The sequence below is a fragment of the Physeter macrocephalus genome, chromosome 14 (genome assembly GCF_002837175.3).
Source record: "Physeter macrocephalus isolate SW-GA chromosome 14, ASM283717v5, whole genome shotgun sequence".
NCBI classification, from domain to species: domain Eukaryota; kingdom Metazoa; phylum Chordata; class Mammalia; order Artiodactyla; family Physeteridae; genus Physeter; species Physeter macrocephalus.
In genome coordinates this window covers 76,866,399-76,894,313 of record NC_041227.1, presented here as the reverse complement: position 1 = coordinate 76,894,313, position 27,915 = coordinate 76,866,399, and the positions used below count along the sequence as shown (strand labels likewise).

Here is a 27,915-nt window from a genome sequence, read left to right as displayed (position 1 = left end):
GGGGAGGGGGTGGGGGGTGTCGGGCCACGCCTGCCTCCTTGTGGCCGCTGGTCCTGCGTTCCATTCATAGTTGCTTTGCTTTTTCATTTTGTGTGATATTTGACAGTTGTGGGCGTGCCTCCTTCCCACTTCTGCGCATGGTCTCGGTGCCGCCCGGGCACGGGCCCACTTTACGCCACATTTGGCCTTGAACACCAACCGTGTGGACACCCAGCGTGTGCCTGGGAGGGTGTGGGTTTCCTGCCATCCGAGGCCACCCCTGGCCCCAGTGTGCCCGACGGCCTTGGCTGGTCCTGGTCTGGCCCTTCTCCTCTGTGCTCTGCCCTAGCTCGAGCCCGTTTCCTCATGGCCGTTCCCCCACCTGTGGAGCAAGGTGGCAGCCGTGTTGCTGTCTGACACTCGCGCCTCTGGGCTCAGCTCCTGGCCTCGGCTGAAGGACACACTGGCCGGTTCCAATCCTGCAGCCGTGGTTCAGGAGTTTTAGATTCAGTGTTTGAAAGCGGTGTCATGGGGAGGTGCAGGCTTGGCGAGCCTGGGCGCATCCACGTGGGTTCTGTTCCTCTGGGTCAGTGTCTGGCCCAGAGCCGCGGGGGCTCCCGACTCGCTCCCGCAAGTGGGTGGCGGAGCACAGACAGCGGCCGTGCCACTGTGTCCCGTGGGTCCCCGCACTCCGCCCGCAGCCCCGGCCGGGGCCTCTAGGCGCGGAGGCGCCGCCCAGCCGGGCTGTGGAGACGCGCATCCCCCGCTGGTTCTCGTCCCCCTGCAGGCAGTTCCTGTGGAGCTTCAGACTCCCGGGCGAGGCGCAGAAGATCGACCGCATGATGGAAGCGTTCGCGGCTCGCTACTGCCTGTGCAACCCCGGTGTCTTCCAGTCCACGGGTGAGCGCGGGCTGCGGGCGCCAGGCACACGCAGGGGCGGCGCGCGCTGGGCCAGCGCTGACGCCCCGCGGCCCTGACTTCCCCCAGACACGTGCTACGTGCTGTCCTTCGCCATCATCATGCTCAACACCAGCCTTCATAACCACAACGTGCGCGACAAGCCCACAGCCGAGCGCTTTGTCACCATGAACCGTGGCATCAACGAGGGCGGGGACCTCCCCGAGGAGCTGCTGCGGGTGAGCCCCCGCGTCCCCCGTCCCCGAGCTCTGTGCTCAGGAGCGCCAGGCTCAGCTAGGGCAGCGGCGCCAGGTCGTTTGTTTCACGGCGTCTGCGCAGGGTCCCTGGGCCCCGTGTTGGGGGGGCGACGCGGCGGCGGCCGTTCCGCCTCCGCCTGAGCCCCCGCGCCCGCCGCCTTCCCTCCTCGCAGAACCTGTACGAGAGCATCAAGAACGAGCCGTTCAAGATTCCCGAGGACGACGGCAACGACCTGACGCACACGTTCTTCAACCCGGACCGGGAGGGCTGGCTCCTGAAGCTGGGTGAGCGGCGCCGGGGGCGGGACCGAGCCGAGGCCCCTCCTCCCGCGGCAGCAGCCCCCGCGGCGCCTGCAGCGCCTCCCCGACCGGAGGCACGAACGCTCCGCGGAGCGTCCCACGCGGCCGGCCGAGCGAGGCCATGCTGCCGGGGCCGCACGCGGTGCCCGTCCCAGCAAACTGCCCCCCCTAGTGTCCAGATAAGCCCACGGCAGTTTCTGTACCAGAGGCAGGCGCCGCCACCCCGGAACCTGCCGCCTCTCTTGGTTTGGTGTGGCTGATTTTTGATGAGTGGTTTAAATGTGCCTTCTTGTTGTTTTCCTTCTGCCTGTGGCTCCCACCTTTCTGTTCTGTGACGGGCTGTCCCTGCTTGTTCTGCGTTAGGAGGTACGTACCCAGTGGCTTCCTGCCCCTTCCCAGCTGCTCTTTCCTCTCCTTTCTCTCTGTCGGTTTGTGTGAAGCTCTGACTTGGCTGTCATCCATCTGGCCCTTGTGGCTTCGGATGTGCTGGGGTCACCTCGTCCACCTTGCAGGCTGCGCTGGCCACGACGCCCACCCGGGGCTGGGTGAGGAGTGAGGGACCGGAGGCGCGTGGGGGTGCCCGGGGGAAACAAGCTCGCGCCTCCGCATCCGCAGGGCCTGAGCGCCGGCGCAGGACAGCTGGATCACCCGCCGCCCGCTCACCGGCCGGTGCAGGTTTGCACCACATGGGTAGCGTCCAGCAGCGCTTTAAGGGCTTCGTAACCACTGACAAACAAGTAGAATAGCATTTTTATTTTCTGGGCAATTTTAGGAGTTGGTAGGGGGCCTTTATTCTGGTCGGGGTTGGGATTTCCACCTTCCTGTGACATTGGAGCCTGAGCGATCTGACTTATCATCCAGGCACTCTGCAAACACTGGGGCCTACAGAGTGCTGGTGATTTTGTGCCCTTAACTGAGAGAGGATAAACATGGGCCTGGTGACAGCGTGGCGGGCGTGGGGGTGCACAACACCGCTCAGCTGTTCTGATTTGGGGTCTTGGTCTGACCTTTCTCTGGCTATGCCAGGGTTTGGAAGAGTTCTGGATCTTTGCCTAAAAACCCAGAACCGTAGCCTTGGACTTGAATGCCTGAGTAACCTTGCAGAGGCACCAGACTTTGAGATCCCATCCAGCCTGTGGTCCTGTGGTGAGGGCAGAGGAAGGTGCCAGAACAGCACTTGGGCCCTTCCCGTTGCTGTGTTGCCAGCAAGTGCCCCCCTCGGGATGGTGACAGCACAAGCGGGCCTGGCAGCCAGTGTGCCCCGGTGCCAGTGGGGATGCGGCTGGCTCTGGAGACTGAACAACACGAGCGACAACAGGGCTGTGACCTGGTTGAGCAGATAAGCGGGCCACAGCGCCAGCGCACAGAGCACCGTCACGAGCCGCAGGGCTGGCTGGCGCCCAGGGTCTGCTGCTCCCCTGCTCCCGAGGCCACGCGCTCGTTTTCCTGTTGAGGCTACAGAGCTGGTGGCGGCGCAGCTCACGCCCGGAGCCCGGAGCCTCGGCTCCCGAGGCCGCCCTGCTCTCAGGGCTGTTAGCGTCCCCAGGGGGTCCCGGCACACCGGTGGCCCGTCTGCGCTCCAGACTCCTGCCAACAGTTCTGACGCTGGCCGAGCTGCTGGGAAGGGTCCCCGGGTGTCAGCCCCCGAGGAACCGAGGAGGCGGTCTGTCTGCAGGAAGCAGATGCGGAGGCCGCGTTGGGTTGGGCCTGGGTGCGGCACCTGGACTCGGTGAGGACACGCGGCCCTGGGCCCCTGCATGGCCTGGACACGGGCAGAGAGGCCAGAATTGTGGCCACGCACGTGCTGGGATAGGAACGGAGATCACAGTGTGACCTTGCGTGGTTGGTTCTCATCGTAAAGTTAGAGGACACAGCACTTCCAGGACGCCCGGGTGCCCCACCAGAGCAGAGCTTGGTGGTGTCGCTTAACGCTGGCACAGTAAATACCATGTAGTCACTGGGTTTTGAGAATGAGTCAGCTGTGTTAACGCAGACAGGAGTGCGGTCCGAGTGGGGCTGGCGTGGAGAAGAGGCGTGCGCGGTGTGCACGGGAGGGCGTGTCTGCTAACAGCCATGCCGACAGCAGGGTGTTTACAAAGACAAGGTGGGTGCTTATACTAGTCAGGTGCTGCCAGGCTCCTTCCTGTAGGTGTGTGTGTGTCCCCGCGTCCCGAAGTCCAGCCGCAAACACGTGCATGAGCGGAGCCGCCCGGTCTCCTGCATCAAAACCTGCTGGGGCTCGGAGACCAAGAGTGTCACCACCAGCCACCCTGAAAACGGGCCCGGCGCTGGGCTGGGCTCGGGTCAACGGAGACCACACACCTCCATCTTGATGCCCACAGCCCCCGGCCCGAGAGGCTCCCGTGGTCTCAAGAGCTGGACCAGGGAGGGCTTCTCCAGACTTGCCACTGAACTTGGGCGCAGTGGGGTGGGAACCCAGGTACGAAGAGCCGAGAGGCCTTCCAGGGAACAGGGAGCCCTGATGAGCCTGCACGCAGGGTTCGGGGAGTGAGAACCCAGCCCATGGGTCTGAGAGAGATGGGTTGGGGGGGTGCCTCAAGGGGATGGAGGCCTTGGGGGAATGAAGGCTTCTGACGGGGATGGGAAGCGAGATGGGGGGAGCTGGGGAATCTGGGGACCTTCCTTCCGGGCATGGCTGAGGCTGCCTCCCCGCATGGCCGCCTGCGGCTGTCACGAGGACAGACGTCTCATCAGGGACGCAGGGGTGAGGGTCTCAGTCCCTGAGGACCCCTCAGTGGCACTGAATCTGCAGGCGGGGCTCCCTCCCTGCAGCTGGGTGTCCTCATGCGTGTCTCCCCCGCCCCCACCAGATCTCCACAAACGTCAGGCCCTCGTGCCTAGGCCCTCAGGGTGACCTTCGTGTTCCTTCATGTCCCCCCGTGTCCCTGTCTGGGCTCCCCAGGCTCCTCACAGCAGAGACCGGGTTTATGACCCTTGGCCATGAGGGTCTCGCCTGCCTGCACGTCCCCTGGGAAGCAGTGGGTCAAGGGGAGCTGCTGCTTACCTTGTGCCCATGGATCGTGGGCATCTGTCACCAGGCTCATGTTTTCTCTTTCAGTTTTTGTGTTTATAAACTTTGTATCAGGAGCAAAAACTAGAAATGGAAACCAGTTTGTTTCTCCTGTATATTTGAGGGTAAAAGAGATTTTCTTTTCCATAGTGTAAAGAGAGTAGGTGCAGATGAGCTGTGTGTGTGTGTGTGTGTGTGTGTGTGTATGTGTGTGTACACGTGTCCCAGATCTTAAGAGATTAATTCAATCTAATAATTCCCTGGGCCAAGGCGTAATCGATTTCGATGGATCCCAGGCCCGCCTGAAGTCCTCAGTAATGTGATGATGGCCTTGACGTAACAGGATTAAGTCCTGGACAGACCTGCAGCGGCGCTGACTTCATCCTGTTGTCATTTCCATGTGGGGAAATTAAGACCATCCATCAGGACTAACTCTTCCAGGAAGCAGATTTGGGAAGCGCTCGCTCGGGGTCATCTGGGTGCCGCGCAGGCGGGCGGGGTGCATGCGGGGGCGGGCCAGGCAGCACAGCACGGCCAGCATTTGGCTGAGTGTCGGGCGGAATCGGGGCGGGGGCGGGGGGCAGAATGTGAAACATTTTCCACGAGGAAGGAAACTTAAAACCCAGCTCGGCCCCTGTGGCATTTCCGAAAAGCGCACTAACTTGTGCAGGGCCCGCGCCGCCCTGACTCACGGGGTCCCTGTGCTCCTAGGGGGGCGCGTGAAGACCTGGAAGCGGCGCTGGTTCATCCTCACCGACAACTGCCTCTATTACTTTGAATACACGACGGTAAGTGCGGGGCTGCCCGTCCTCCGCGTCGCGTCGCGGGACCCTCCGCGGGTGCCAGGGGAGGCTGGCTGAGCGCTCTCCTCCCGCAGGATAAGGAGCCCCGGGGGATCATCCCGCTGGAGAACCTGAGCATCCGGGAGGTGGAAGACCCGCGGAAACCCGTAAGCTGGCTTCCCCGCCGCCCTCCCCTCCCCTTCCCCCGGCGCCGGGTGACTGTCGTGTCTGTCTCCACCAGAACTGTTTCGAGCTTTATAACCCGAGCCACAAAGGGCAGGTCATCAAAGCCTGTAAGACGGAGGCGGACGGCCGGGTGGTGGAGGGCAACCACGTGGTGTACCGCATCTCGGCGCCCAGCCCCGAGGAGAAGGAGGAGTGGATGAAGTCCATCAGGTGCGCCCGCGGGGGCGGGGCCGCGGGGGCGGGGGCGGGGCCGCGGGGCGGGGCCCGGGACTGTGGGGGGGTCATGTGGGGTGGGGGCAGAGGGGGCGGGGCCGCGCGGGAGAGGACCCGGCCCTCCTCGCCTAACCGAGTTTCTTTCTCATTTTTCCCCCAGAGCGAGTATCAGCAGGGATCCTTTCTATGACATGTTGGCCACGAGGAAAAGGAGGATTGCCAATAAGAAATAGAGCTTTCCTGGCCTGAGCAGCAGGTAAAAGTAAACTCAACCCCCGCAGCAAAGAGTGACTGGGGGCCTCCCCGCGACACCCTGGACCCCCGGCCTGGCTCCTCAGGGACGGCGGCCCCCGCTGGTCTCGAGGGGCCTCACGTCGTCCCTTCCCGGCGCCGAGCGCATCCTTCTCGAAGTCTCGTCCAGCAGCTGTGCCTGGTGGTTCAGCCGTGAAAATCCGCGTGGCAGACGCGGGGTCACACGTGCTCCTTTGTGGCGGTGTTCGCCGTTCTGGAAGCCGCTGTTTTGTATCCTAACAGGAAAGGAAAAGCTACCAGTTTTTTATTGAGGTTTTTTTTCTCAGATATATAGGATTATAGCTTTTATATGACTTTTTATATTCTCAAATTATAATGAAAGATACTTTCTAACAGTAGTATTTTTAGAATGGCAGCTATAAATTTAACTTCTGGACACAGGAATATACTGTGCACTGAGAACAATTACATGTGTACACGTATGCAGCCCCCGGGGGGCTGGGGGGGGCGCCCCGCTTGGGGGGGGGTGCCCAGGGGAGCTCCTGGTGGAGGGAGGCGCACGTGTCCTTGACGACCAGCACTGGGCGGGGCAGGGCGGAGTCCAGTCCTCTGGGACCGTTCAGCTCAGACTTTGTGGTCCCACAGATACTTTCTAAAGAGGCAAATTGTTAAAATATAAATTTCGGTTTGGGGCATTTGTCCTGTAACTTCTGAACCCCAGGATAGACAGCGTCTATGTTGGACCACATGAAACTGCTCGTGTTTGACCGTGTCTGACGCCCACAAACAGCAGTGTCCTGTGGTCCAGCTGAACACGTGGTTCAGACCAGCTGTGACCACTGTCTTCACTACTTAAAACTTGTTGGCAAAACGAATGCTTAGAATAATTGGACCAGATTTCTGAACGCAATGAGTAGACATATAAGGAGATAGAGATAACCTTATTCCATGTTTTCAGAGATGTGATCTTCCGTTATGGGGAGGGAAAAGAGCAGGCTGGGGGGGGCGATGAAGAAGTGGAGCGCTTAGGCTTTTCTGTAAATAGTTTAAAACCCCACTATGCACTGGTGGTGGGACTGCTGGAGATTGCCGACCAGGAGGTTGTCGGGGTGCTGGGGGCTGAATGAGCGGTGCGCAGTCGTGCGCTGAGGGCAGGCTGCAGCTGGGCCCCAGCACGTCGCAGAACTGGCCCAAGGGTGCACAGGTGGGCCGGCCGAGAGGTGCTGGGTGCTGGGACATTCGGGGCTGGTGGCAGATGCCTTTTTATTGGGAGCTTGATTTCCGCCGCCAGGACCCCCACATGTACCACATGGGACCCCCCTGCCCACAGGGGCTGTATGTACTATATAGGACCCCCTTGCCCACAGGGGCAGTTCCGGTGGAGGGTCGCTCCCCTGCAGGACCTCCTTTCCCTGCCCCAGTCGCGAAAGCACGCCCTCCGTTTGCACACTTGAGAGGTCATCACCTCTCCTGTGCAAAAGCAGAGTCCGAGAAGGACAGCCGCAGGCTGTACGCACTTACACGGAGATGTAAAGGGCAGAGGAACCGTTCCTGGGAGCTTGCCTTGGCGCTGAGACGGAACGGCTGTGGGCCCTTGGCCTCGGTGCAGCTGACCTTGATGCAGCGCTAAGTAACACCAGACTGCCAAGGGCTCTGCGCCCAGGACTCTCCGGCATGCATCAAACTGATTTTTTTGGTTCATTCCCAAGCTTTTAGGCTTTGCTACTGTACTGATACCTCAGATTCGAACCTCTAGTTTTGAGAAAGGCAAGTCCGCATTCTTGAAACGCGTGACTGGCATATATGCAACTCTGGCCCCGGCCTTCCGTGAAAAGAGACGCTGCCCAGACCACCAGACCAAACACTGCTGACGACGACCCGGCAGCGCCCTCCCCTCGGGCTGGCCCCGTACGCGGGCTGCGTGGGGCGCGGGCTCCATCAGGATTTTGTGTGGAATAACCGGTCTCTCCTTTGTCTGACCCAGGTAGGACCCTGGAGATTCAGGGCTTTCTGTCTTTCGGGTTTGCCTCAGGGTGGGGCTGGGAGAAGTGAGCGTAAGGAAACACCTGGAAGAAATCTGTTCCTCTGGCCACCTGTGGAGGAGCCTCGCCCGATGGCTATTTGCCCGGAACGATGCAGAAGGCCATGGTGCTCAGAATGTGTGTCACTTGCCCTCGGGAGTGTTAACGTGAAATCGTGTAACTCCAGGTTTTGTGTGACGGTGTTAACCTGACAGGGCTGTGGGGTGCGGGTCCGGCTGCCTGGACCTCGGCGTGGTCCCCCGTTTATTCCCCCTCCCCACCCCCCGTCTGCGCTCAGTGCTTGAATTATCAGTGGCAACTCTGGCCAAAGAGCTCTCCTCCAGAGACGGAGGGCAGGAGGCAGGGAAGGGGGTCGCTGGGCGGGAGACGGCGGCTTCCACAGCCCCACCAGCCCCCGTTAACATGTGGGGTTTAATTGGCCCACCCTGGACCCGGACAAGCAAGTGTCTTCAGGATCACGGAACAGTTTTGAGCAGTTTTTATGTGGTACCAGACTGAGTCCAAATAGGAGCTATTTATAGATGAAGCAGCATTTAATGCTGCATATAAAGCAATGCATATTTTTCAAGTTAAAATGCATATATCTACATAGATGTGCTTTGCTGAGAAGTTAGGTCTGTTGTAGACCAGAAACCACACATTGTGATTTCTTGTTTTATTTTTTTCTTAGAAAACATTTCTATTTACAGTAAATATAGTTACTATGTAAATAATGTACATATATAATATGACTTCTGGAGTGTTTGTTATTCAGTGTATATACTCCAACTTGCATGAAGAAATACCCTATATCTATTGATATTTTGTTGTAAAGCGGACGGTGAAGTTGGAGAGTGTATGGCTGTCAAATTGCAAACACTGTGTTGGTTAAATAAAAACGCACTGGTAAAACAAGATTGCCTGTGGCTGGGTTCTTTAAAGTAGGGAGACTGTCGGGTCCAGCAGCCCGCGCCTGACTCTCCCTCACCCATCTGGGGTCTGCACCTCTCAGTCTGGGACTGAGAGCCCGTGGCTTGAGCTTTAGAGGTTTTAGGAAAGTGAATGCAGAGAGAAAGAAGTCCATGAGAAGTGTCTGTAAGCAAATGGGGAAAACAGCAGTAAAAAATAAGACACAAAAGGTTTAATTTGCTGCCATTTATATACTATATAAATTTTACATGCTGTATATTTACAGTGGGGCAAGTGCTTTTTTAATCTTTAAAAAAACAAAGATCAAACTTTAGACATCTCTGAACAACACAAACTGTATAAACCATACAGATTATTCAGATACAAACTGTATTAAATACAGTTTTCCCCACTCCAACTCCTGATGCAGGACCAGTGAATTATAAGTGTATCACAGTTTGATAGCATATCCATATTAAAAATAAAATCACAGTATGATTTTTTTGTCTGTAACTAGAAACTTTAAGGGACCAAGCTGACAACTCAGACTCCAATATCATAGTCAAGACGAGACACTGTATAAAAAAGTGTTATGTAATAAAAACATACTGTAGGCCTTACAAATAATGTTCGGATTATACATTCATAATGTAAATACTCATCATAACTGGTAAATTGATTGGAATAGTTCCACAAAGTTCAAAAACAGAACTTGTCTATAAAATACATCTTCAAATCTTGAATACAACTAAAATATGAAGCAAATTAGTTTCTAGTATCAGACATTAAACAGACTGCTCTCAAAAGTCTAGTTGAGAGCTTGTGAATCTTTAAATAAGTTTTTAAATTAAATATACACGCTGTCAGTTTGTACTTTTAATAACTCCATGGTCTCCCGGCTGGTCTTGCACCGGATGTCTAACTTGGAGGAGCATTACATGGAATACGAGTGATCAACCTGAGTCTGTGATTAAGCAGCATTTGAGATGTTCTAGTCCAGGGCGTTATTTTCAATGTGATTTATATACACAGTATTTTACAATGGTCAGCAGTTGTAGAAAGTGTTCATCCATTTGGAATAAGGGTAATTACGAAAAGGTAGAAACTAAAAAAAAAGTCCTCCATGGTAAAATCTGTACAGTATTTACTAAAGAAGCACCACACAGATTTGAACAAAGTTGTTTTCTCTATTTATAATTTAAGCCGGGTTGGGGATGGCTTCTGTTGAACACGTGGAATCTGAAAGACAAGAGGCAGCGGGCGTTAGTTGGTCCAGAGGCAGGGAGTGGGAGCCCAGCGCCCCATGAGCCCCGGGCGGGGCTTCTCTTCTTCACTCACGCTCATTCACGCCCTCTCCTTAGCAGGCGCCCCCACGTCTCCGCGGGGAGCCCGCCTGCCTCCCCGCGGGCGGTGAAGGAGCCGGCGGTGGCGCGGAGGCCCGCGGGGAGGGCGCCCTCTGCTGGGCGCGGCCCTGCCAGCCCGGCCGTCGCGGAGCCGCCGCAGCCCGGCGATTCCCTTGCTTCTAGGTAGGAAGAGGCTAATTCCTTAATACGGCTCGGGTCTTCCCGTTGAGGACACGCCGTAAAGCGCGTTAATCAACTGCAAGTTAATCTCCCGCAGACAGTTCGCTTAAACACCCCCCCCCCCCGCCCCCGCCGCCTACCAGGAGTTACACATTTGGACGAAATTCCCTCCGGAGAGCAACCCCGCAGGCGCAGCGCACCCAGGACACCAAGCCCACCTCCCGGGGCCACTGAGTACGAGGCCGGGAGCAAATGACACTCCAGGTTTTGATTTGCTGTAAAAAAGCACCCCAAACCCATTCCGATCAAACCAAGCCCGAGCCCTTTCTGTGCGCGGGGCGGGCGGGCACGGGAAGGGCTCCCCTCTCTCGGCCCCTCAGGTGGGGCTGCGAGAGGACATGGCTTCTCCAGCTTTCAAATGTTTATCGAATGACTTGATTCTGAAGCTTCTGACCTGCCCTCACTTTCTTACAACGAGGGAGGGAAGGGAGGGAGGGGGCAGAGCGACTCTCTGACTTAAGGGGCCCAAATCCGCCCCCAGGACTGACTCCCCACCCGCTACCCCCGAAGCCGAGGCCCAAAGCTCCCTCCTCAAGGCCCCTCAGTGGCTCTACAAACAAACAGGAAGAACATACCGAGACGAAAAGAGCTTACCGTAACTAGTGAATTTTTTGTTTTGAGGCCACATTTTCAATCACCTAGAAAGCAAAGGTTAGGAAACATTTTAATGATGGTTTTGCAAAAATTTTAGTGCCTACGCTCTGTGTACGTTACGCAGTTACACTCAGAAGCAGTCCTCAGTAGCTTAACGTCTGCTGCCTGAAATCAGTCCTACACAAGCTGTGTCTCCAAGTGTTTCACTGAAAACAAGAGTTGAGGTGATAACTGAGGGCCACGTCCCCTCGGCAATAGTCCACTCTGACCCCAGTAAACCCATCAGCATTTCAACATTAGGTGAGAACAGATCTTAGGCCAAAGAAATCGAGAGCTTGACGGCGCCAGAGAACAGGAGTCTGGAAGAGAGGTCAGTGGTCAAGGCACCGGGACAGACACACGCAGGCCAAGAGGCCCGGCCTCCAGCAGCCGACAGCGATGCTTGGCCTGGGCCCGAGCAGGCGGCCCTTCCCGGGAGGTCAGGACGGGACGGGTGCCCGAGCCAGGAGCACACCGGTCATTGGGCGCCATCAGATCGAGGACAGGAAAGGGGCCACCCCCCTGCCTGCAGCCTCTGGAGACGCCGTCTGGGCCACCACATGCCCACTACTGGGCTTTTTTTGCACGCCACCTACCGTCCCCCGAGCCAGCTCTGCAGGTGCGCTGGCGGCCTCCGGCTGTGGTCCTCACCAGAGACCTGCAGCCGGAAGGGGAAGATTCTGGCAAAAACGTAGAATCCCCGCGGACCTGCGCAGAACGCACACGAACAGCCCACCTTCACTTTGCCCCAAGCACCAAGCAGACATCGCGAGGGGCTCATCCCCACCAAGCGCCTTCCCCGACTCGCTGAACTGTTCACGGGAAGCCAATGCGGAAACGCAAATAATTCCCCTCTTAACAAACACACAGAGCAAACCCGCGGCAGCTTCCCTTTCCTGCCGTCCCTGCGGCTCCTCCCCCACGCCGCCTGCCCCAGCATTCCGCCCGCCGCTCGGAACACCCCACCCCTTAGCTCTCGGCTGACGCCAGTGCACCGTGCGGCCACCCGTCCCTCCGCCACCAACCATCGTGGGACTGGGCCACTGGAAGGGACAGGGCTGCCCCCGAACAAACGATGCCCCGCCCGGGTCCAGCACGTAGCCGAGAACCCCGTGGCCCCTGGGCATCTGGGACAGCGGGCAGGGTCGCGAGGCTGCGCCTCAGGGGTCCAGGGCGAGGCCAGCAAACCTGTCCCCGTGGACGGGCGGCCGGGCGGGCCGGGCTGGGCTCCTTGCGGCTCTACTGACACCTCAATTTCACACGATTTTCATGTGAAATGAAATATTCTTCTTTTGACCCTTCCAACCATTTAAAAACGTCAAATCCTTCCTCACCACCAGGCCGCGCAAAGGCGGCGGCCGGTCCAGCCCTGCCCTAGGCCGCCCGGCCCCCTCAAATACGCTCAGCGCTCCTTCCAGGGTCGAAGGTCATCGGAACAGATGAGGACGCAAGGGGGGCTGCTTTCAGAGCAATCAGAGTAGAAACGGCTGGGAAGTTACAAGGGAAGGCAGAACTGTGCAAAGCAGACAGGAATCCCAGAGCCCAGAGGCCTGCAGGGACCCAGGGAACCCCGTCGGGAGCCCGAGCTTCACCAACCCAGGCCTGAAGCGTGACGTCCAGCGAGCCACTCGCCAAACTGAGTTCTAGGTTCTACTCACAATGCCAAAGGCTTAAGGATTCTGGAGAGAAAGAATGTACCACAACAATATTTCTATCAAAATTGGCTTAAAGACAGAAGTGCTGGTCCACAGACACTCAGAGCCATAAATTCCAGAGGTTCCCGGTTCCGCGTAACTCAGGTCTCCAGAAAGCGCCGGGGCGGCACGGCTAACCGTCGAGACCGGCCAAGGCAGCCTCGGGCCAGCCGTCGGGCAGAGGACACAGGGCGGGGAGCTCAGAGGGGACTTACACCTTCTACGCCCTTTGAGGCTCCTTCCCTGTGTTAACCACCCTTTCCAAAGAAAAGAGTTTCTATATTCGCAGTTCCAAGTACGTCCTCTTACCCGGGCCACACTTAGATGACACCTGTCATCCCTGGTTTCCGTCGAGAAATGTTTCGTTTTCTCACGGAAAGGTCCCACACCGTCCAGAGGCTGGCTGGCTGCGAGGGGGAAAGCGCTGTCCGCTCTCTGGAAATGGTCCACAGTCTCACAGCTGGCGGCCCTGGGCAAGTGCGGTTCTGAATCTCTGACCAAGTCCTCTGATCTCCTTGAGTGCCTCCTCTTCTTCTTCTTCTTCTTCTTCCTGTGTCTGTGGAGGTCGGCGTCGGAGTGCGCTGCCGAAAGGCCTGAGCCCTGCTGACGCCTGCGGAAGAAAAAGCCAGAACTCAAACCACCGGACAAGCAAACCGGCCCAAAGAGAACTGGTCTTTGACGTTGATTTACACCCCCTACTGTTGACACTCATTACGTGAACGCGGGTAAACCCCTATCTAACGAAAAATGCGTTGTTTTCGTTGTAATCATTTTTTAAGTCTGGGGTCATGAGTTCATCCCCACCGATGCCCTTCAGCTTTGTTTGGGCGGGGAGCCAGGGCCAAACCACCAGAGGAAGGATTTCGTCTGTTTTTCCTGAAACTAGCGGCTGAAGGAAAAAATATTTTTGCCAGGTGTCTCTCAGGCACATAGGAGGGAAGGAGGTTTGATGTCCTTTGCCTTCAAGCAACCACTATTTCCCTGTGCCTTCTGGTGACCTGTGCCCAGGGCTCTGACTTTAAGGGGCGCCGGTGTGTAGCGCGCGCCGCGCAGTGACTGTTCGTGCTCACCCCTCTCATCGCGGAGAAGTTCTCTTTTCTCAAGAAAAGTTTTTCATTTTCAAGAAAACCACTGACCAATTGAGCTTTTTAAAAATACAAAAACAAACGTCCCAGTGAGATTTCAAACTGAGAAATGGAGACAGAAAACTGGACAGAGGCAAATGCAACAAACGATGTGCCTCGGCCCTTTGGGTCACGGGCACGCTCAGCAGGATGGCGGCCTCCCGTTTCCTGCCACGCGGCAGTCACTGAGGTTGAAGGCAATATCAGCAGATGTGAAATTGTAACTACATCTGTGAATAAACATATTACCAATCACTGTGAAGTCAAAGAATCCCAAGTTTTATCTACCAAACACCGCACACTTACTCCTAGAAGTTAAAAAGCACTAACTGAAAACGGCAACGTCAACTTAAACGATGCTTTTCGGGCATTTTAAAATACCACGAAATAAGATCCAGCTTAACACAGAGCTAAGTTTTAGGAATCCATAAAAACAGGGAGTCCAGACCCACAGCGATAAAAGATACAAAGCAGAGTCACATACACGGGACACAGCCCTTCACCTGTCGCCAAGCACACGCACCCTCACCTGGAATCCCGGCCTCGGTGTTTGGACTTCTTCTTCTTCTTTGATTTTTTGCGCTTCTTCACTTTAGGCTCCTCTGAAGGACCCTTTGGGAAGCTTCTACAGGCTTGCTTTCCCACATGGCTGTCGTCGTTCCCTACACTACCGTACCTCCGTTTCCGTGACTTGACGTTCTCGTGTTCGTGAAACCGACCGGCAAGCTCACAGCTGCTGTCTTCAGCCCCCAGTGCAGCCTTGTCGTGGGCGTACTTGTCAGCGGGGTGCGGAGGGGGCGCGTGGGCCAGGCCCGCCCGGGGGCTGCTGAAGCGGTGCCGGTCCCTCTCTTTGGCCGCCGGCTTGTAGCCCTCGCGGCCTCTGTAGTGGTCCTTGTGGGGCCGGCCGCCGTTGGACCCGGCTCGGTCGTCCTCTCGCCCGGCGTGGAAGGGCCTCCACTGGCGCGGCTCGCGGGCCGGGCACGGGCTGTACCTGTCGTGCTGGTGCCTGCGCCGCTCCCAGCGCACCCTGTCCAGGTAGTGCTTCTCCCGGGCCCAGGCGCACTCGCCCTCAGCGTGGTGGTAGCGGCCCCACTCCTGGTCGGAGGCCCCCCTGCTCCGGGCGTGCCAGTGCTCGGACCTGGCCCGGGACCCGGGGCAGGGGGCGAGCAGGGCCACGGCGCAGGGCTCGGGCCGGGGCCGCGTGGACCGGGACCGCTCCTGCCTGTGGCAGGGCCGCTTCCGGCGACGCAGCTCCTCCGTCCTGCTCTTGCCCTCCCGCGCGCGCTCGCCGCTGGACGATCGGTCCCTTCGGCTGCGGTAATGTCCTCGGTCAACCTTTCTGAGGCTGCTGATTTTTTCCTGCACCGGACAAGCCTCCTGGACCTTCTGCCCGGCCTTACTGTCTTCACCTCTCTCACCGTTGCTTTGCTCAGGCACCCCCTCTGGACGGTTTTCTGCGATCCTGTCTAATTGAGGAGAGGGCACCCCATCCGCGGACACCCCTGTGCTTTTAGGGGGACCCTCCACATCCGTGCCTCTGTCCCGACTGCTGTGACCCAAGGGCTCAGGCTCACAGTCACCCTCGGTACGTGACAAGGGGCTCGGGCTCAGCCTCCCCGCCGCTTCTGCTGCCGCCGGGTCCTGGGGACGCTCTGGTAACATCCCTTTCACGTCCTGGGACGGTTTGCTCTGATCGTTTGTTAAATTCCCAGGGTCACACGGTTTAGGAAGCTGATCATCCCCGAGGGAATCCTTGTTGGTGTTACAAAAGGTGTTGATACTCGGCAAAGCCTCCTCGGGTTTTGCCAAAATGTTTTCAGAGACTTCTTCTTTGGTAGGTTTGATGCTGGGCTCTGAGGGCGACAAAACCTTCTTGAATTTGCTGCTAAGACTCGCGACCAGCTCCAGGTTCTCACGGGAATCGGGAGCGGAGCCGCCAGCCTCCAGCTCAGCCCCAGGGTCCTGCAGAGGCCTCTCCTCTGTCCCAGTTGTACTGCAGCCCCACCGAAAGAAAGAAAGAAATCAGCCATTTACTTGTTTGCTTTCTGGCTTACAGGGACGAACACTTCAAATCGTTCGTTTACTAAATATTTTATGGCTTTATTACATCTGGTTTAAACCTAAAACTGGGCTTATCATTTTTGGAAACTTCAAATTTTCTCATTAAATAAAAATGTAAAAATTTGTATCAAGCCTACCCCATTGTTCAGCAATAATAATTCTGCAATTCTAGGTGGCTTCTGTTTTCAGATATACTTCTCATTCTTCTTAATAACTAAGTCCAGACCATCAAAAAAGTCAAGTAACGATGGGGCTCTTACTTTTCCTCTGGATCCCTTTTCTCTGAATTTTCCTGGAGCCTCGGAGCTAGAGTAGCTACCTCCAGACAGAGCCAAGAGCTCCCTGAATTACTGGGACACAGAAGACACATGTGACCTAGAGCGTGGCAGTGACGTGTTCAAGGCCGCACGCGAGGTTAGCAACGTGCGTAGCTGGGGACTGACCGCTTATGCAATCAGCTGTCATAATTCTCACGCACGTTACGTGTGAAGACCAGCTAAGCCGGACAAGGCGAGAGAGAGGAGCACAGCCACCCTGCCAGGGACCGAGCGTTCAAGCGCCCCCTCTTCAGGGTCGACTGGGAGCGCGTGCTCCCTGCTCCTTCTTCTAAGTGAGCATTCCTAACAGTGGTTCTTGGTGAGGGCACGCCCCCCGCAGGGCCCTTCTGAACCGTGGGGTGCATTTTTGGGTTAGCCCGACGATGGGGGCGCCTCACCAGCACCAGTGGGCGGGGGCAAGGCAGGCGGTCCCACAGAACAGCCCACGTCCCAACGCTCACGTGGGTGAGAACCCCGGCTCTATCCCTGGCTGTCTCAGAGATCGACGCCAGGGCGTCGATCTCAGGTTGGTCAAAGCTTGGCCAGAAGTCGTCCACCAGGAGGACGTCACGGCGCTGACACGCGTGATGTGACCTGTGCGTGGCGCCGAGCTGCTGGCCCACCCTGCGTCCTGCGGTGGCACCGTCTCCCGGGCTGTTCACACGGCGACACGCCACTGCCTTCCGACCCTTCCTTCTACTCCCGTTACATGACGCTGAGGTCAATGCACTGACTGACTTTTTTTTTTTTTTTTAAGTGTGGAGACAGACTATCTATCTTAAGGAGAAATTTAATTTCAGAATTCTAAAGGGAGCAAAACAAAGTCTTCGCTACTGGACAGTCGAGAAGCCCTGCGCCACCCCTTCACACCTCCTCTGGTGCCTGTCACGCGGGGGGCTGAGTGGGACGGTGCTGGCGGGAGGCCCAGCCGGAGGCTGAGGAGCCCCAGACAGAGAGAGGAGCGGAGGGGCCCCAGAGAGGAGGGGCCCTGCGGGAGGGGGGCCGTCAGCTGGACTAACAGACCCCGTACGTGTTTACTTTCTTAAAGGGAACATGAACGAGTTCGACAGATCGTTATTCAAATCATTCCAGGGTCCAAAAGGTTCACCCTGAGACTTCCACGAGCGGCCGCACCCACAGGCCCTGCTGTGACTCCCCAGCCCGCATCCCACGGCCCTGGGACGGTATCCTACCTCGTCTCATCTGTGGAGCCTTTCCCTTTGCTGCCGAGTTTGAAGGTCTCTAAGATTTTGTCTTCTGGGAGAGGTGGCAAAGGAGCAGGCATCAACTACCATAAAAAAACAGAGGGATTTCAGCTCGGGGGGCCACCTGAAACCCAGCCACGTGACCCGCCGGACACGAGGGTGGAAGCAAAGGCCGCCCCAGCCCCGCCGATGCGCGCTCACCTTCCCAGGGAGACCGTTTGCCTTAGAAAAGGGGTTTTCTGAGTGTAGAGCAGGCTGGACTGGGCAGGTGGCAGCATCCGAGGGTAGGCCATTTTCTTTCGGGTCACTGTCCGTACCGGTAGCACCATTTAGAGCCACGGGCTCTCGGAGCTCGTGCGGAGAGGCCCCGACATCTTCGGCATCCGGAGCAGGGGTGCACGCGCTCTCGGGGGCGCCGAGACCGTTCTCCTTGCCGAGGCCCTTCGCCTCCTCGTCGGACTCTTCGGACGACTCGGCGCCGTAGGGGACCAGCACACCGGAGCTCAGCTTGGACCTGCCGTTCATCACAGGCTCAGGGCAGGACTCCCTCAGGGTGATCTGCTTTGTTACCTTACCAGACGCGGGCATCAAGGGGGCACTCGAGGTAGACTGTATGGCAGAAGTGGTAATGGTACACGAGCTGGCGGGCTTGTTAGGGCTCTCCAAAGAACTGCTGTGAAGGATAGGCTGAGACTGACCTTGGCGCACAGGTAACTTGTTGTGAATACTGATCGTGATTTTCTGTTTCTTGGGATGTTCTGGAATAACTGAGGGCCTGTTAACTGACCAGTTCTGAACAGACATTGAGGCGTTAACAGGACCAGTCCTACTGACACTGGAATTCCCGTTAGGACTTGACATGGAGCTGCTCGGCGTGTCCTTCAAGGGTCCCGTCCCGTTTAGATGAGGTGGGTTCTGGAAACAAGCAGACCACAGCCAGGTGAGAGCTCCAGAAACAGTCGCAGACTCAGAAACCTGAGGCCGTGGGCCTCTCCCACTTTGGTTATCTTTTTCTTTTGTGAATAACAAGTTTCACGCACCTAGAAAGCCCTCCCCACTCCTGCGGGCCTGCCCACCACAAACCTTTCACAGGGCACGGTTTTCCGAGAATGAACTTCCGGTGAACAGGGACCACTCTTTTTGTCAGAGAACAACACACAGACCAAATTCTTCCTGCTCCAATTTGACAGAAAGAAGCAGGTCCCTTTGGGATGGAGTCACACAGGTTCCCCTTGGATGGTTTCCTGGGAGCCCACCGCAGTCCGGGCAGAAGGGAGTGCCAGCCACAGGGAACTCCCACGGGCCAAGGGAGCGAGGGAGACAGGCACGTGGACAGACACACTCAACTAAGCCATCCCTGCCCCCACCAGCTCTGACTCCTACTCGAGCAGTTATTTTGCTCCAGATCCCAACTTTTGCTGCTATAACCCAGAAGTTGCAAACTGGTAGTCATGGGTGAATTCTGACTCACAGTTAAATTCTGTTTGGTCTTCAAAATGTTTTCTTAAATATCTGAATTAGTTGCTATCTTAACACTGGAAGGCTTCATAGTTTAAAAAAAAACAAAACAAAAAAACCTCTTGAAAAAGCAACAGCAGCGGCCCCTCCACACAGGGCATGTGCTCTCCGGTTGGCCGTGTCCTGAGGTCTCACTCAGGCAGAGCCCAGTGCAGGACCTGCTGCCTGTCCAGCTCCCTAAGGCACTGAATCTGTGACTCCCTATCAAACTGAAGGCTGTTACGACACTATGGCGCAGGTGACAGGATTATTCCAAGGTGTATACAGGCTATTCCAACAAGTCCAACATGTCCACAATCTCAACAGCTACGTCAAGCAAAAGCCAGGCCTCCACTGAGGACTCAGAGCTTCACACGAACCAGGCATACCTTCCATTCCCCCTGAGAAGCCATGAGGGAGCGCGGTCAGACCCGGCCGGACGGCAGACAGAAAATGCCACGCTCCTGAAAGGGCTAAACGGACGCGACTAAAGTGTTCTTTCTGTAAAAACATCCCTTTCCTGGAGGCCAGCGTTCATCAACAATGCCCAAATATTTAACCCATTAAGTGACCGGAAGGCCAAGGTGGAGCTAAAATCTCCAGCGTTTAAACAGACTTACACCAGACTTTCTTCTTGCTCATTATGCTCACACTCGGGGGATTTTCTGTATGTTTGAAATACAATGAACAGCTTGAATAAACTTTTTGGACAAGAAACTCAGTTATAGATGAGGTCATGACAACTACTGCAATGTTAACTAGAGAGCTGGAAAGACGAACATAAAGATGACATTCTACCCGTGGAACGTTACCTTCATCATGTGAGAAGGAAGCTGTGGTCCGATAAACCCGGATGCTGCCTGTTTGCTGCTGACAACCTGCTGGCTGATCACCGGTCGGGGAGAGGACTGGCCAGGGCTATGGGCGGAATGAGGAAGTTCACCTCCATTTTTCACATCGTGGGACCTGGGGACAGAGGGTGACAGTGCTCAAGGTGACACGGGACATCTCCCCAAAAGAGATTCATGTACACCCCACCCTCAGGTGACAGGTGACATGACGCGCAGAGCTACACGCAGGGTCCCCGTCAAATCCAGGCCAACGCCGGGTGCTCAGATCGGGAGATAACAGGGTCACTGGGCAAACGGTATTTGGAACTGTGTATTCTGAGGATGCCACTATCTGAAAGCTACTGTTCTTTACTTTTTAATTTTTTGAAAGCTATTTTTCTTTTCTTTTTTATTTCTGTTTTTCTAATTACACAAACATACCATCGTAGAAAAATCCGTAATATCCTGAAAAGTTAGAAACAAACAAAAGCACTGTGCCTCCCCTCACTGCTTCGAGGCGTCTACTATTCAGATTTAGTGGATTTTCCTCCAGGCTTTAGCCTGTACTGATTTCTTCAGTATCAGTGTGTAAAATTTCAAACTGCTTTTCCTCCATATATGGAGTACTCTCTCATATCATTTTAAAAAGCTTCCTAAAAATCACTTTTAACAGCTGCATTGTATTTCATCATATGGATGTGCTACAATTTATATGATCTTCTGCTATTGATGGAAATTTCATGACGTTCTTAATTTCCAGCTACTACAAATGAGTACCCTGGAGCACACGTCAGATTGCTCCAAGGCCCTACATTTCCAGAAATGGAATTAGCGAGTCAGAATATGCAGCAGAAGCAGGGGTGCTGGCGCTGGCGCAGGCCGGGCCCAGGGAGGTGGCCGGCTGCCTGTGCTCAGCGGTTGAGAGGTGACCACACCCAGGCACTCCAGAGCCCCCCGTCCAGGCCTCCGCTCGCTGCCTCCCCGGCCCCCCGGCCCGCCCGGTGTGCCAGCAGCAGCAGAGGCCCACCCCCCGAGACTACCGCCTCCCCCTCTCCCGCACGTTTCTTAAGCTGCTGAAGAGCTGGGAGCTAAGGTGAACTCACGATCCACACCGAAAACCACCTTCCTTACCCTCCCCAGTTATAGATGAGGTCCTGACAACTACTGCTATTTAAACAAACAAGAGATGCTATTTAAACAAACAATTTTGAATTTAAATATGTTGATGAGAGGAAGGGAGATGACGTAACAGAGAAGATGAAAATTTGCTTTCCTGACGGTACCTGATATAAAATAGAACATAAGCTTGTTGACTGAGTACCGATCTAATATCACTGGTAGATACGATGGAGTCATTCATTTGGTACCAGAGGCCATTGCTAGCCTGCAAAACAGCCAATAAAAGAGATATTAGATACAAGTAGGCAAATAGGGAACACCAATGCAGAGACGTAAGAGAAATGGGCTTTCACATTCTAACTGTGAAAGCCCCACCTTCCCTCCCCAAAATGCCAGGGCTATCTCACGGTGTATCGTAAAAATAGTTATTAGCAAAATCCACAGAGCTTACTTTTATGTAGCAGAAGTAATGGCCAGCATGGCAATTAAAACCAGTGTGTACCAGTACTGCATACAAAACATAAATGATCGGTTCTCCGTTTGGCTGAGACATATATGGTCGAATATCAAGATACTCAGGATATTTCACATCCTACACAGGAATGGAAAGAGGAAAAAGGAACGTCATTTCTGAAGGTGCAGGCCATCCCATGTGCACAGTCACAGGAGACCCCAGAGCACTGCACCCTATGTTCTGGCAGAAAACCAACACACTGAACCTCATTTCAAAAGACAGAATTAACCTGGAGCACACCTGAACCTAAGTGTGTTTAATGCAATCCCACTGTATTCTTGATTTCCTTTAAACAAATAAGGATCCACATTAAGTGAATTCTCCAAATCCATCAAAGGAGACAGTAACAATCACAACTCTGGATTTGAGAGTCCAGACAGTCTTATTTTTAACAATTCAGGAACAGATTTCTTTTGCATGTTACTGGATTTCTGACCACTTTCAATCTTCAGAAAGTGGGAAGAAAATGGGAAAATTCAGTATACTACCAGTCAGAAAACAAATGAATAAACAAAATAAGCTCTGATGAAAGAGCGGCCAGATCTGACTGGGAACCCTCTTTGGATTCAATGACACGAGCTCACTCCCTGCAGCCACGCGTCACCTGCACTGACTGTGAAGCCCAAATGAAGATAATAATCATCAATTTCTCTTCAGAAAGTCTAGCCAGCTAAAGGATACAGAAAAAAACACATACACTCATAAACACACATACCAAACTACTAGCTCAATTCTCTGACATTTTTTTCTACTACCAAGTGCTGGAAGAACTTAGAAAATCAGATAATAAAACTGTTCAACTTAGTTGCTGACACTTAAGCCTTGAAAGGCTCAACATAAACGGTTATTAATAATATTATCTACATACCTTAGCAATTTTTCCACCAGTAAAATTTGCAAAACGTTTCAGAGAAAGTGTAAGAACATTAGAAGATCTGTGTATAGTGAACCTCTTTGAAGCTGGAACCATCTTTTTACACCTTGGAAAAAAAAAGAAACAGATGTTTAAGAAGATTAATATGGGTTTTTAAAAACCTTTCCCTTGTTATTCCTCTGAAACATTCTAAATTAATTTTCCAAAAGAAGGCTATGAGATGAGAAACACCACCCTTTTCAACCAACAGTGAAAATATTAAAATTTAAAGTACAGGGGAAACTGCTTAATTAGCATGAAAGAAAAAGATAGGACAGTTCTGAAATGTCAGGTATGATAGGTCACTGATATTTTAACAATTAGATCAATATAAGTTTCTCTCAATTCAAAACAAACTGAAAAACTGGCTGGTATAATACTGTGAAAACTAAGCCCAGATACAAAAGGAAGAAAGTAAAGACTAGAAATGTCCATGAAGTTTAAAACAAAGGAGAAATCCCTATGGTCTTGGGAGGAAAGGGAGCCTTCTTCCCCCACAAAATGAACCCAGGCACACCTCATATTATTACCCTTTGCAGATATTACATTTTTCACAAATTGAAGGTCTGTGGCAACCCTGCATGGAGCAAGTCTACTGGCACCGTTTTTCCAAAAGCATTTGCTGACTTCGTGTCTCTGTGTCACATTTCGGTAATTTTCGCAATATTTCAAGCTTTTTCATTATTATTATATTTGTTATGGTGACCTGTGATCAGTGATCTTTGATGTTACCATTCTAGTTATTGTGGCATTTTTTAACAGTAAGTATTTTAAAGTGAAGGTCTGTACATTGTTTTTTAGACATAATGTTATTGCACACTTAGACTACAGCATAGCGTAGACATAACTTTTCTATGCACTGGGAAACGAAAAAATTCATGTGATCCACTTTATTGTAAGCTTTGCTTTATTGTGGTGGTCTGGAACCAAACCCGCGATATCCCTGAGGTCTGCCTATATTCAATAACAACGCTTACCTGTATTACCTGACTTAAAATGAAAATCTACTTAAAACATATGAAACAGGGCTTTCTTAAAATAGGCTCTCTTGGGACTTCCCTGGTGGTCCAGTGGTAAAGAATCCGCCTTACAATGCAGCGGACGCGGGTTCGATCCCTGGCCAGGGAACTAAGATCCCACATGCCGCGGGGCAACTAAGCTTGTGCGCCACAACTACTGAGCTCGCACGCCTCAACTAGAAAGCCCGTGTGCCACAAACTACAGAGTCCATACGCTCTGGAACCTGCACGCCACAACTACGGAGCCCACGTGCCCTGGAGCCTATGTGCCACAGCTAGAGAAAACCCCCACGCCACAACTAGAGAGAAGCCTGTGAGGCGCAACGAAAGATCCTGCATGCCGCGACTAAGACCCAGCACAGACAAAAGTAAATAAAATAAATAAATAATGAATAAATCTTCAAAAAAAAGAAAGAAGGAAAAGAAGGGAGGAAGGGAGGAAAGAAAGGAAGGAAGGAAGGGAGGAAGGAAGGAAGACACTGCCCCCTTTAAAAAAAATAGGCTCTGTTGACTCGATGGGGAAACATTAAAGAATAACTTAAATTCGAGGTTTCTAGCAGATACTGCCCCAAATCCTGGGAGACAGCCAGCAGTTCAGAGAGATCCTGAACTGCTCTGGGAGAAAGTGACTCCCCATCCACCCCAACCCTTTCACACAAGGGAGTCCATATAAATGCTGCTCGACACACACGCCACCACAGCCAAGCTTCACACGTGGCAGCGCTAGCCTGTGCTGAGTGGACGACCTCACCTCTCCATTCCCACCCACCTCCCCAGGAGCGAGGCCCCATCTCCCATTCTTCAGGGCACTTCTCTGAAGAGTGTAAACACTGAGACACAGCGTGCCCTGGCCGTTGGGGAAGAGAGACCCAGAGTCTTCCCAGACGGTAACGGGAATCTAGCCCTGGGTTACGCAGACACACCGAACCCTTTCAAACCGAGCCTCCCCGCCCCCCATGCAGCCTCCAGGATCACCCGTCATACTTGCTGCACTTGTACGCGTTTTCTCCATCAAGCTGTTCCGGCTTCACAAACTGCTCCAATGCCTTGTTAACACTCTGCGCGGCCTGGGAACAGAGCAGCGACACCACCACATTACCACTCACTGCCCCTCTTTAGGGAAGAGGAAAAAGACGACTCGAAAGTATAAAAGCAAATGTGAATTTTTATGTAAAGAGAAAATCTTCTTTCATTATGACGTTTAGTTTTATATTAATACATGTACACACCAAGCTATTTCCCCTCCCATTAAAAAAAAGAGCAGATTAAAGTCAACAAAAATATGTGAAGAGGTTGCTTGCTGCAGCGTTATTTAAAATAGTATAAAACTGGAAACAAATGAAGTATCTACCAGCAAGGAATCAGGCATGTAAATCGGCTGGAGCACAACACACAGAAGGCCCAAGCAAAATGCAATGAGGATAGCAAGCGGCCAAACAGACTGAAGGTATAAACCCATCTTTATAAACAGAAAACAAATATACCGGAAGCAGTTTATATCAAACTGTTAACAAGAGTACATTCTGAGGGATAGGATCTCACACGTCTCTGCAATGTTTCTCATTTTTATCATTAGTATGCATTACACTTGTAATCAGAAAAACAAAAGCTTAAGACAACAAAAAATAGGAGTTTAGAAAACGCAAGAAGCAAAACAGTATCTAAAGAATAACAACCACCTAAATTTGGCTAATATAGGCATCAGAATCTGGTTTTATTAAGATTAAGTGAAAAGTCAAAGGGTAATAAAATTATTAAATGTTTTAAGTTTTTTATGACGCCTAATACAAAGCTTAAATAATCTCCTCTAAATAAAGTCCTAGCATATTAAATTTTTCCATTTATATTCTCTAACAAGTGTAGTCTAAATTATAAGTGAACTATAAATACATAAAGTATGACTGACTTTTTTTAACTTCACCACCACAACTACTATCAAACTTACCTTTATCTCCAATGTTATATCGAGATATGGATCAAAAGTATCTGACACACCTTTGCAATTTAAACATTTGACTGAAATAAAAAGAAAATGCAAAGGATAAGCCAGGTATAATCAGTACGGCAATACCAACTACTGAAATGACAGAACATATAAATACTATCTCAAAATAAAAAACACAAGGTACTTTTTTCTTCTATTACGCTGGGCAAACAATCTTAGGACTCCACAGTGAGAGGCGCTAATGTGACGCGCGCTCACCGCCGGCTGGAGTGTAAACCGGCATAACCTCTTGGGAGAGCGACACGGCGGAGTCCAAGTTTAAAATAAACACACCCTTTGATAAGGAGATTCTAACAAATTATCCTGTGTATATACACTTTTACATGGACATAAAGGCATGTGTATACAAGGATGTTCAATGAAGTACTGATGGTAACAACAACAAAAATTAGAAATAATCTAAAAATTCCCTGATAGGGAACTAAAATAAATGGAATACTACTGCAACTGTGAAAGACTCTGCTAGACGTATATGTGCTGAAATGTAAAAAGTTTTCCAATGTGAAAAGAAGCCAGTCTGCTCATGCACAGGAAACCACTGGAAGGATAACCACAAACTGGGACAGGGGCTGCCTTGGGGATGGGGGATGGGAGTCCAGGCTGGAAGGGAGACACACTTTCCATTATTAACCCTCTCCTATCCTTTGCATTTTTTAAACCACATACTGTATCACACTTATCCACCTTTAAACAGAAGTTTACCTCTAGATCTTAGGTATCCTCCAAATATCTGACAAACGAGTGTGGTAGCCTGGGTGTGTCTGTCTAATCTGAAAAAGTCAAACAGTAAAATGAGAGAAGAGTTCTACAAAAATGACAGAGGCTATAACCAGATTTTAAAAGCATGTACATCTATAAAAGAAGGATAATTCAAACAGCAGAGCTGCACAGTATGTGTGACAGCCAGAGAATAGCCTTGCCTCATCAGAACACAGTGAGGGTTTGGGGTGAGGCAGGAAAAGAGGTAGGATGGTATTAAGAAGGGACTTCAAAATTAAGGCAGGAACCTGGCCCTGAAGCAAGTAGTAAGAGGAAGGCACCCTAAAGCAGGACTGTGACACCGAGTGTGAGGCTTTGCCGGCGAAGGCAGGGAACACAGAGCATTCTCCCCTGTTCTGCAGCCTACTGTCATCCAGACAAGGAAGCCTGGCCGAGGCAGTGCTGGTGGCAGTGGGAAGGGACTGGGAGACTTGCTGGGTGTGCTGAGGCAATAGCAAGTGGGTTAGGACTTGTTATCTAATTGTTTCTCCAATCTTCCTCTTGAGCCCACATTTAGATTTTAAAGAAGAAACTGCAGAAACTGGTAACTGACCAGAGTGAGAAAGACACAGGGAACAAATACAGATTTCAAAGTCTAGAGATCAACTCAGAACACGCTGGCACAAGCAAGGAGAAGCGGTTAGTTCTGACCTGCAGAGGGATGATGATACTGAGAAATTAAATAACGTCAAGATCGATATCCATGTCCTGACCTCTGTGATTAAATCCCAATTATTACAGTAAGCACACCTTTTAAAATTTCAACCATTTGAAAATAATGCCAATCGCTTGAGGAAGAGGCAGTGCAAAGTCAAAAGCTGAGGCTGAAAGAGAGCTCTGCACACCCATCGTAAAAGGCCAGACTGAGTTCTGGTGAGCCAGCGAGGTGGGCAGGGGGTGGGAATGGGGGTTGACCGATGCTGTGTTGTACTCACTTGTTGCTGCCATTCAAGCATGCTTTTTGCATAGCGTCAACAGTGTACTGAAGGAATTCGTGGGCATCTTCTTGGCTTCCAAAGCGGAAGTGCCTAGCTATGCCTATAAAGTTTGAGTAAAGACAAAGCTTTATCATCACATGACATGCCGGGCTGTACTTCCCCCAAAGTTACATCTTATGTCAATACGTTGGTTAGAAAATAACCGATAATTATTTTATGAGGAAACAGCATTAATAAGCTCCCCTGAGAACAGCTAGGACAGGCCCTTTAGACCATTAAAAGTCCACGTGGGCTAGAGTTTCTGAGAGCCCAGAGACTCTACGTATTCAGCAATAAAATGGTACCTGAATAAACTCAACTTCGGCTGCACTGTTTCAAAAATGTGTCCCAAATGTTATGTCAGTGCACACATCTTAAATCTGGCCCTAGATCTCCCTGAGAGAATCCATGTAAAACATAAACGTGTGAACCTATCCCAATAACCTAGAGAACATACTATATTCTCCACTGAATATCATCTTGGTCCCATTTCTAATTGACTAAACAGCCTCAAGACAAAATTACATAATAATGAAAAACAACACAAAAGTATAAACAATATACATAGAATTTTAATGTGTATGAATATATATAAATATATATTAACTTGAATCATATGAAATTGCCAATATTCTACCAGTTCTGACCTACAAAAATGACAATTTCATTATTCAACCATATATGTTTGGAGTTAGCGGGGCAGTGTATGTTCATGGATGTATGTATATACACACAATGACATTCTCTTAAAGACTAAGTTTAAGAATATTAGACATGCCTGCCGTGTGTGTGTGTGTGTGTGTGTGTGTGTGTGTGTGTGTGTAATATATACACGTAA

The 27,915-nt window shown here is 52.3% G+C and overlaps 2 protein-coding genes across 9 annotated transcripts in view; one reads left to right on the top strand and one right to left on the bottom strand.

Annotated features, from left to right (window-relative positions):
• CYTH3 (cytohesin 3) overlaps positions 1-14,475 on the top strand; it is a 100,242-nt gene extending 85,767 nt beyond the window's left edge. For 3 of the 6 annotated variants that reach the window (XM_055090613.1, XM_055090618.1, XM_028499798.2), the window contains exons 7-13: positions 767-879; positions 967-1,115; positions 1,307-1,418; positions 5,176-5,252; positions 5,342-5,413; positions 5,488-5,642; positions 5,806-8,827. In XM_055090613.1, coding sequence (XP_054946588.1) covers positions 767-879; positions 967-1,115; positions 1,307-1,418; positions 5,176-5,252; positions 5,342-5,413; positions 5,488-5,642; positions 5,806-5,878 — 751 coding nt within the window. In that variant the 3' untranslated portion in view covers positions 5,879-8,827. Of the gene's footprint in view, positions 1-766; positions 880-966; positions 1,116-1,306; positions 1,419-5,175; positions 5,253-5,341; positions 5,414-5,487; positions 5,643-5,805; positions 8,828-14,457 lie in introns of those variants that run through there. The other 3 variants (XM_055090616.1, XM_055090615.1, XM_055090614.1) reach the window with 3 other exon arrangements.
• Positions 9,076-27,915, bottom strand: part of USP42 (ubiquitin specific peptidase 42) — a 42,999-nt gene continuing 24,159 nt past the window's right edge. For all 3 annotated transcript variants that reach the window (XM_024123351.3, XM_024123366.3, XM_024123360.3), the window contains exons 5-18: positions 27,036-27,138; positions 26,044-26,111; positions 25,282-25,352; positions 24,321-24,403; positions 22,273-22,384; positions 21,342-21,482; positions 21,055-21,155; positions 19,754-19,907; positions 17,646-18,359; positions 17,433-17,527; positions 14,391-15,854; positions 13,047-13,347; positions 11,005-11,048; positions 9,076-10,066 (exon numbers count right to left, since the gene is read on the bottom strand). In XM_024123351.3, the coding sequence (XP_023979119.1) occupies positions 11,010-11,048; positions 13,047-13,347; positions 14,391-15,854; positions 17,433-17,527; positions 17,646-18,359; positions 19,754-19,907; positions 21,055-21,155; positions 21,342-21,482; positions 22,273-22,384; positions 24,321-24,403; positions 25,282-25,352; positions 26,044-26,111; positions 27,036-27,138 (3,446 nt within the window). In that variant the 3' untranslated portion in view covers positions 9,076-10,066; positions 11,005-11,009. The remainder of the gene's footprint in view (positions 10,067-11,004; positions 11,049-13,046; positions 13,348-14,390; positions 15,855-17,432; positions 17,528-17,645; positions 18,360-19,753; positions 19,908-21,054; positions 21,156-21,341; positions 21,483-22,272; positions 22,385-24,320; positions 24,404-25,281; positions 25,353-26,043; positions 26,112-27,035; positions 27,139-27,915) is intronic.